Consider the following 9,875-nt stretch of genomic DNA (forward strand, 5'->3'; position numbering starts at 1 on the left):
AGTACATCAGCGTTTATTCCATGCAGTTGTTTGCTCTGATTTTATTCTCCCGGATAACCCTTGCACTGTACACAGAATAATACAGGACGTTGTCAGGATTGGTTGATCATAATGCCATTCAAGAGGAGAAGGAATTGGAAATATGAGTGACAAAGAAACAGATGTTTGGTATAGGAAAAAGCAAAAATTATGTTCTACAGTTAGAGTTACTTGCACAGAAACTCAAGTAATTGGTATTTTGGTTAAGAATAGGGGCAGATCACTGCAGAATGGACAGAACCTGTATTATACATGTCTCCGGGCATGAAGTCATATTCCGTTCAGAGACTGCCTTATAGCCTAGCTATATCAAGACATAATCCTAAGGAAAACTTGGTGTTGCTGTGCATAATTAAGCCAGCAAGATCCAAACCTGATGTCTAATGATATCAAAGAGAAGTTCTACACAATATTTTAATTGATGAGTTGTCAGGATGTAAGACAAATAAAAGACAAAAGAAAAGACCCCAAAACACGTTTAAAAGATAATATGACCAGATCAATGCTGTGATTATGCCTTTTTATGCTTCACAATACTGTCCACTTCCTATATCCATTTGTTGTGCTTTCTTTTCATAATACTTATCATGAGAACTAACCCGAGACATAACATTTCTAAAGCTGCCTGAAATTAAAAACAACACTAAACATGCCCAGTCATTCCATAATAAATTAATTCCATAATCATGTAGACCAGCTACAAAAAAAAAAGAAAAAAAAAAGACTCAAAATAATTTAAAACTTTACAACAATCATACCTCACGGGATATATGCCAGAAAGACAATGCTGTTAACAGCTTGGTCTAATTCCCAGTAATTACATTACACTAGATTATAACATTTCACTCGTAAACATGAGAAGGTTGAACATGGACAGACCCTCAGGTGTATTCAGTGCCAGTGGGAAGCATCTCCACCCAGCTTTGAAGCAAATGTTTACTGCCTTCCCACAGACCTTCAAAAATGAACCCAGCTTTTATGAATCACACCCCAAATGCAACGTTCAATACTGATGAAATAACAGACAAGGATAATTTAAATATAGCTTGCTACTTATTGACAGCCAGTTGGCCAGTCAGCAACAAGAGGCCCCAAGCTTGTCGTAAGATACGTTTGGAGAAGACAGAAAATCAAGTCACATGACATTTACAGATGCTTATATACAGGAGAGAGGCTAACACTGAGATGAGGTCATTGAAAACCAAGAGCGGACTAGTTGCTCTGTGGCCTTGTCTCTGGCTTATATTCCTTACATTGAATTACAGCCAACTCCACACACTTCAATTATGACATGTATACGTTTGACATTAACTTGTTAACTTCAACCCTGACTTGCTATTCTAACTACAAAATGATCTAGATTGATGACAAACACTGGGACAAGGAAAAATACCTTATAGCTTCCAAAGATGCAGTATCCCCTTTCAAATATGACAAGATAAAAGTAATATTGCAAGGGTTCCATGAACACAGTGCTCAACACAGTGTACACAGTGCTCAACACAGTGTTCATGTCACTGGCTGAGGATAGAAGGAATGAAATCATTACATTTACACAAAACAAGGCAAAACAATTCACTGTAGCTGTCGCCATCTAGAGGAGATTGATATATTGCTCCTACTCTCATTCAGCAACTTAAACCTGAGCATCAATGTAGGAAAAGGCAAGTTCACAGAAAATAGGACAGTTTAAAAATATAGGTATGCATAAGCTAATAGCCATAAATTGTTGTCTTTTGTCACTAGTCACTCTGTGTTGTGTCCAGCCAGCTAGACACCTCTTGTCCTGAGCAAGCAATCCTTCACCTGAGCATTAAGCTATGTTATTGCTGTTCATTCACTACAACACAGGAATCAATTAGGTGCCTGTACTTTTGACATTGCTTTTTACTGAACGGTGCAATTAGTACCTTGCCACAAACACACAACTCTATCGTACAGTATTGCCCTGCTAGAAAATTGAAATGGGAGAGTGTTGGGCCGAATGTTTTTTTGTTTTAGTTGTATTTATTTTTACAAAAAAGGATACTGCACCATAATGGCAACTAAAACGCTCTACTCTGCTACATAACATTAATGTCTATTACCACAATAAAGGGTTGAAGAACAAGGCTATCCTTAAGACATTTTTATATACCTGCATGGTCCATAATAATATCCCACTCAAAAACATTCAAACACACAATTGGTCCAGTCTGGTTTCTCACAGTTCTAGAGCAATCCTGAGATGAGACTTGAAACCGTCACAGTCATGTGAAGAGGAAAGGCTTCATAATCATAAATACTGACATTTGATCTGCTCATGACATCTGATTAATGATGATGATCATGTCGGTATTTCTCTTATAAGGACTTGGAACCTGGGAGAGTAGCCTAATGTCTCTCTTTATTTATTTTCCTTATTGTGAGCTGGGTCTGTGTCTCCTCTCCTCTAAGTAGGTTGTCCACTCATGCAGTCGTCTGGCAGCCTTTGCACACACGCGCCAAATCAGACATGCTAGGATGGTTCAGCTGGAATCCTGATGACTAGATGCATAACGTGGTTGACCAACACAGGGGAGATGGGCTGGGAGGGTCGGGGTGGATGAGACAGGCTGTTCATGCTGGTGTTTGGACTTTTTGAACGGTGCAAGCGCTCCCATGCTTGACTGAGTGTGTATGTCCCTATGTATGTCTCTATGTTTGCAGTATACTCATACGCCTTGTATGAGTAGCAACAGCTGCAATACCACTGGGTGACCAAGTGGCGCTGTTGAGCAGCCTTGACATTAATGGACAACAGAAGAATTCATATAGTTTAACACTGCTCAAAGGCACCGCTCACTTCACACTGGGTGTGATTTTCTCCCTGGTATACTACTAGCCAGGGCAGGGAGCACGTTTTGGGGGTTTGTACTGTAAACTCATGATAAAGCAATTCATTCATTTTGTTGTAATCAAAGAGTGCTGGTTAGTGGGCGGATGGGTGGGTAGGGGGGGATTGATCTAATGCCTTGAAAATCTCACAAACGCCCACAACCTTTCTTTTGACCAACATCAGAATACTTTTTATGATACCCTAAGTATGGGTCAGTCACCTGAGAGACCAGCGCTTACTGATAAGACATGTTTGACACGCACCATAAGGACATCACTGGTGTCCATCTTCACTGATCCTTCACCTCCTCGTCATTCGTCATCTTCATCATCATCATCTTCCTTCTCAATGTCTCACCGCCACACAGTCAGCCCAGGCTCAGTTTTGTGTCTTTTGTTGTTTTGTTCGTTTGTATTTTGTTAGTCTCAGAGAATGTACAGAGTTCCTGATTTTCCCTCAAAACCCGGACAAAAATAAATTATGAATGTAACACGATCTACTGTACAATATCATTCAAAAGGGAATCCCTGCCTTTTGGGTTGCCTGGACGCTGGGTTGAAAATGGGGGTGGGTGGTGACAAGAACAGGGTTGGATCTAAGAGCGACTGCATGATGTTTTTGCCGTGGGAAGCGTTGTTTACAGTGTGGTCCTCTTATTGCTGTGGTCCCTGTAGGGCTGAGTGGGTTACGATAGCCTCCAGGCAAAGAGAGAGTAGAGCCCACAGGTGTCATTCACCATGAGGATGGGGCCCCCTGTTTGTTGTTCCTAATAGTGGCATCAGAGCATTCTGCTTCTGAAGAGTCACAATCAGAGTCACCAAACTGTAGTGGATTCTGTGGGGAACACAGTCGAAAAGACAGACATATTAGTACAGTATGAATTCAGTGTTACAGATCAAACTAATGATAAAAAATAAATTTCATTCAACATTCTCATTCAAGGCAAGAGTAAATAAATATCAGAGAACACAATGTTTTAGGAATATGGAAAATACTTAGCTGAGATAAACATTGAGGGGTGTTGAAGAGTAGCGTTACTATGTGTGTGTGTGTGTGTGTGTGTGTGTGTGTGTGTGTGTGTGTGTGTGTGTGTGTGTGTGTGTGTGTGTGCGCGCGCGCGCGTGTATGAGTGTGCGTGCGTGCGAGCAGCATGCATGCGTGACGCGTGTGAGGTCAGTCAGTAACAGATATCTCTGGCCTACAAGTCGTTGATTACAGTGTTAACATATCCTATTGAGCTAACAAACTAAAGTGTTACATTTCATATAGATTATCACCCAGGCATTCGTTGTTGCCTAAACCCTCTCTGTACTTTTATCCCTCCTTTCTCCCAGGGCAAATAAAGGCTGGGTATGCTATGAAGCTGCATCAGCCCTAGAGGTGATAACTGTTATCAGCCCCCCACCAAACACATGGCACTCAGTTTACACAGACATTTGCAATCAAAGGACCACAACGCAAAAAAGCTCAAGCTTTTGTATTTCTTTGGTCAATGAAAGCATCAATCAACCAAGCCTTTGGGCTGATTGGCAGCAAGCAGACCAATGAGCACAAGCTAAATTGCCACAGCTCGGTTAATTCAATCCTCTATACACTTATGTCAGCTTGACCGGTGTCAGCTCTGTACATAGTCCACTCTTTTTCCCCACAGCAAAGGAGACACCGGAGACACTGGACAACAGGAAACAGCTAGTGACCTTCAGCTACACTACACTGAACTACTTAAGCCTAATTCCTATCTACTCTATATGTTCTGGGATGGCTTGGGTTCCTCCACCCCCACCAAAAACACTCCTTCTTTTCCTGTCACTAGTACCATAATAGAAATAAATGGAGCCGGCCATAGCTGAGTGGTTAGTGAGCCTGACTGGTGAGCCAGACTGGTGGCTGTCCCAGGTACGATTCCACAGCAATGTGTCAATGTGTGTCCCTGAGGCGTGATTATGGATCCAACTGGGAAAGATGGATGGAAACGGCATAGAGCGCTCGTTTTCACAGTTATTGTCCACGACACTGCAAGCGGCGCGAAGGCCAGCGGAGCGCCGCGCGAGTTACGAAGCCGTGGTGAATGCAATCGTTATATTTATGGCCTGGGCAAGCGCACGATAAACGCCATGATAATTGGGTACCGTGCACCTCGCGCGGTCCAAGTGACTACAACGGAGCGCTCCCTACGTCCGGTTCAGCCAATCACAAGCTTCAAAAATGAGTCCGGGGCGTGGTTATCCATCTTTCCCAGTTGGATCTATAATCACGCGTCCCTGAGCAAGTAGCCTCGGAAACCCAGGCTTTTATTTTGGCGATAGGAAGAAAAATAAAAGCCTGGGGTAACCTGCTGCAATTTCTGGCATAGGAAGTGGGAGGCGGGCCATGGCACAGATCGTGAACCAATATTCAGCCGGTGAATCCGCCCCCTCTATACCAAAATCAGCCTGTGTTAGGGAAGGCTACTGAGCAAGAGACTTATCCCTGAGCGCAGGCATGTTATTGGATGGGTAAATGCAGAGGACGAATTTCACCTATGTGCATATACCTGTATATCTACATACAGTATATACTAGGGGTGTAACTATATAGTAACTGCATCGAAATATAGTTTTAAACTTTAGAAATCGAAGTATATCAAAATGAAAACAGCTAAAATGGAATCGTATCGTTTAATTTTGTATCGTATCGAATCGGCAGTGCAAGGAATCGATTGTATCGATACTAACTACTTGTGCATTGTATTTATTATTTTAAGAAGAAAAAAATGAAAAGGAGGGGTTTAATTTATTTTTCTTTCCATATAGCTACACTGGTGACGTGGTCTATCGATAAATGTGTGTAATCTCTGTGTTCATGTCAAGGTGCAGGTTTGTCAATATACAATGTCCATGTATTTGGCAGATAGTCACTGTGTTTATTTATTTATAGCCATAATAATACATGTTTCCCTTAAAAACCTGCACTATCCACAACTGTCACACAGATTTAATTTCTTTGCTAAATAGTTACTATATAGATTTTAAATCATTGAATCGAATCGTATCATATCGCCATGAATAAACCAATATCGTATCGTGATATGTATCGAATCGCAATTAAAATGTATTGTTACCCCCCTAGTATATACAGTACCTATACTGTGTATTACATTGACAAAAAACACCCCAAGGAGTGGGAACTATTCTTTTTTATTCTATAAACCTAGCTGTGACAAAAATGGTAGACACTTGTCCATAACTACCTACCGGTACCTATATAGTATACCTATAGTCAGAGATGGGCACAAAATACAAAAAAGTCTTTTGAAAAATAATAACAAATAATAATAAATTAAATCACTTGGTCAGTACTTGGTCTAATACTGACCAGGATACTGTCACCAAGATACTATCCTGGTGACAGTATCCTATCTAGTAAGTATTTCACATAGATTAGACTAGTATATATATTTTTTTCTTTATTGATAGATATACAGTAGGCTGTAGACAGGACATGGGGAGAGAGATGGGGGGGAGACACGCAGCAAATGTCTCCGGGATCAGGACTCGAACCCTCAACGCTGCCAGGCTGGATTACTGGCCTTGGTGCCTGGACCACTACACTGTGGCCCAGGCCATTTCACATAGTATTTTAATTTGTATTTCAAATACCTTTTTGTATTTTGTGCCCATCTCTGCCTATAGTATACGAGGAAGCAAAGTGGCAAAGAAGCAAATTGGTAAAGATTAAAAAAGCAAAGTGGAGGAAGCAAAGTGCATTAAACAGGTATTTATACAGGTATAGGTCCTATACCTGTATACTGTACAGAGTATACAGTACTTGTTTCTGCATACATAATCTTCTCAGTTGTCAATTTAGGTTCTCTTTTCTTCAGGGGACATCGCATAGTGTGCTTCTTTGAATGCACTTTGCCTCCTCCATCTATAATTCACACAATCTCAGGCCACAACACCCCGCTTACCCACATCACCTGCACTTCATATCTGTCCTACATACCGCTGCAGCATGCCCAAAAGCAACGCACCTGTTGTACTGAAGACTCTCTGCAACAACTTAACAAATTCAAATTATCATGACTGATAGAAGCAATTGCATTTCACCCTCTCGATAGTATGAAAGCCTCCAGGTATCGACCACTCATGTAATTCCGTTGAATGTGTTCATCCCCTCCTTATCAAAAGGAATGCCACCTATTACCCCCTTCGTGAAGCTCTAGAAACAAGATACTTCATATCCTCGTTTCTTTATATACAGAGCTTTAGTCTTCTGTGCATTAGGGGAACATTCATTTTGCAACGTTGCGCTAATCATGATCAAACACATCAACTAGTTAATTCCTTTTATTACATTGTTTCACTCCAATACTAATGTCTTCAATCACTATGTGTCTCAGTTGACCTTAATTTCTTTTTCTTCATGAGCTGAAAGAGAAAACTGATATTAAAGCAAAAATATCGAACTAAATGAATGAACTAGATAAAAACATCACAAGGATTTTTGGTCTGACCTCAAAACTGTGGTCATCAGAGCACAGTTTGCCGAGGGAAATCTGGGTTTTGACCCTGCGTACGGCGCACTCCTTGTCGGACAGGCCGTCCGACTGTGTGGTGATGTCAATGGGGATTTCTGGCGTGTGCGACAGCAGCTCGTCCAGGTGCTCCTCCTGGCTGGTGCTCATCCGCTCCAGGGGCCCGCTGTGGGAGTGGTCGCTGGTGTTGCCCTCCTCTCCGTCGGACACAGACAGGTTCTCTGAGCTGAAGGTGGAGTAAGACTGGAAGCTGCTCATGCAGCGGTGAGGTCTATGGGAACGCAAAGGGAAGGCAAGGGAAAAAATGGAGACAGACGAGGGGGTGAAGGGGAAAGATGGACAGAAATAGGGAAAAAGTAGGAGAGGGAAGACAGGGAGAAAGGATGATGCAAGAGAAAGGGGCGATTTCCAATAGAAGAGGGACACAGCATGAGGGGAGAGTAGTATTTAACGCAATTATTTTCAGAGACTGAGGTCATTCAGTAAAATATCCTATCTGTCTGAATGAGTTGAGTTAAAGCCCTGTGAGCAAAATGTTAATGCTGACGCATGTATTACCTCTGTCTCCTTGGAAACTCCACTTCACTGTCCACCTCCCCCTCCTCCTCTTCAGACGACTCATCACCACCCTGATAGAGGAGCAATTATCATTATTAATCCATCATAGTTTCACTGGTCGGTCACTGCCTATTACACACTCGCAAGTGCACGCAAGCACACTATTTGATTTAAGGCCAGCCATACTGTAGCTGTGTACTGACCTTCCTGAGTGGTCGGATTGTGCGAGGCAATCCAGAGGACGCCTCCTGTTCCTGCGGCTCTACCTTCTCTGTGTCTTCTGCGTCAGCAGCGGGGTCGGGCACCCTACCAGGCACTGCCGGTGTGGACGGCGTCCCCTCCTGGGTGCCGAGCAGAGCGTGTAGGGGCAGTTCTGGATGGCTGGAAGCAGGAGGCGTCTCCTGACAGTGCATACAGCCGGGGAAAGGGTGGGCCTGGCAGCAGGGGCACAGAGAGCCCGCGCCATTACCTGGAATAATTTCGGAACCGGTGGACGTGGTCCGCTGGCGGGAGGCCGCATCCACAGCGGTGGAGATGAGGTCCGGGCTGGAGCCAGAGACGCGCCGCTGTAGGTGATCTGTCTGGGGGCTGCGGAGGGCGGCGGCCGGGCCGAAATAACGCAAGTTGTTGGCACAGTTTGCGACAGCCTCCACGCGGCCCTTCAAGGGCAGGAGGGGGCCATCTGGTGGTGGGTGGTGGTGATGAAGGTGATGGAGATGATAGTGGTAGTGCTCCCCATCGAGGGGCTGGGTCTCCTCTGCTGCCCCAGGACCAGGCTTCAGCACCCCAGGGAACTCACTGTGGCTGCCTTTGCTGCCGGCGCGGCGGTGGCGAGGCTTGCTCCGGTAGCGGGCCTTGCCAGGAGGCGTGGAGACCTTGGGGCTGCCAGATAACGGTGACGGGGAGGGGAGGGGATCAACGCTCGGGATACCATCAGAGCGAAGCAAATCCGGCCTGGATTGGATTACAATGGGCAATATTAATGCACAAGTCGAGGCAGGTAATTAAGCCTATGCTGTTACATTATATCTTGTGTTAAAAAAAGAAAAAGAAAAGAATAATTAAATGAAAAGAATTGGCCAATGATGCTGGACGGTATATGGCCTTATATGCCACATGACTTAACTGGAACATAATGAGAGTTGAAATCGAGGTCAATTTGTCTTACTTTCCTGGGCTTTTGGGATTACTGTATGGATTAGTGTGTGTACTGTATGTAAATCCTATCTTGATGAACCTGCAAATGCTGACATGTGCAGAGCAGCAACAACAGGGAATTATTGCCAAATGGCTGTTTTCTCCTATTCTTTGAGACACACAAAGTATGGGTCTTTGTCAATTCTGCCATTGCTTCTCTGGGTGGAACAACACAGCTTTCACCATTCTAATTGCATTACGGAACAAATTTTATGGGTTTATTACGTCATAGCGCAAGATATGGTGAAGTATTGCAGTGCAGGGCATTGCAACAACCACCGATCTAGTGAAAAGTTTAAACGGGATCGCCAAACATTCAAAATCTTCCACGATTGTGCCAATATCAAATCATATTCTTTGAGACATACATTTGAGTCTTTGCTAGGCATAACAAGTGAATCACGTGATGTTGATCCCCTTCTCCTATTTGCTCATACTTGGACATGACGTATGTGTAGGCAGAAGAATAGAAATGTGTTCAAAGTGCCAGGGCTCAGACCTTTTGGTGGGAGGCATCCCAGGTTTATGGGACATGCTTCCTTTCTTTTTGATGAGCTTCTCCACAGCGTTGGGCCTGACAATAGGCCTGACCAAGTGGCGCTTGTAGTTGCCTGGATACTTCTTCTCCACCGCTTGTTCCCTCCTACAGAGAGGTGACAACAGCATTAGTAGGCAGATACTGCAGGACGGTGAAGGACACGCAGAGCC

General features: G+C 43.7%; 1 protein-coding gene across 2 annotated transcripts in view; it reads right to left on the minus strand.

Annotated features, from left to right (window-relative positions):
* Positions 1–4: 4 nt before the first annotated feature.
* map3k13 (mitogen-activated protein kinase kinase kinase 13) overlaps positions 5–9,875 on the minus strand; it is a 51,707-nt gene continuing 41,836 nt past the window's right edge. For both annotated transcript variants that reach the window (XM_080752561.1, XM_080752562.1), the window contains exons 11-15: positions 9,667–9,810; positions 8,174–8,924; positions 7,971–8,041; positions 7,392–7,683; positions 5–3,730 (exon numbers count right to left, since the gene is read on the minus strand). In XM_080752561.1, the coding sequence (XP_080608687.1) occupies positions 3,629–3,730; positions 7,392–7,683; positions 7,971–8,041; positions 8,174–8,924; positions 9,667–9,810 (1,360 nt within the window). In that variant the 3' untranslated portion in view covers positions 5–3,628. The remainder of the gene's footprint in view (positions 3,731–7,391; positions 7,684–7,970; positions 8,042–8,173; positions 8,925–9,666; positions 9,811–9,875) is intronic.

The sequence above is a fragment of the Nannobrachium achirus genome (assembly GCF_963921795.1).
Source record: "Nannobrachium achirus genome assembly, chromosome: 22".
Lineage (NCBI taxonomy): Eukaryota > Metazoa > Chordata > Actinopteri > Myctophiformes > Myctophidae > Nannobrachium > Nannobrachium achirus.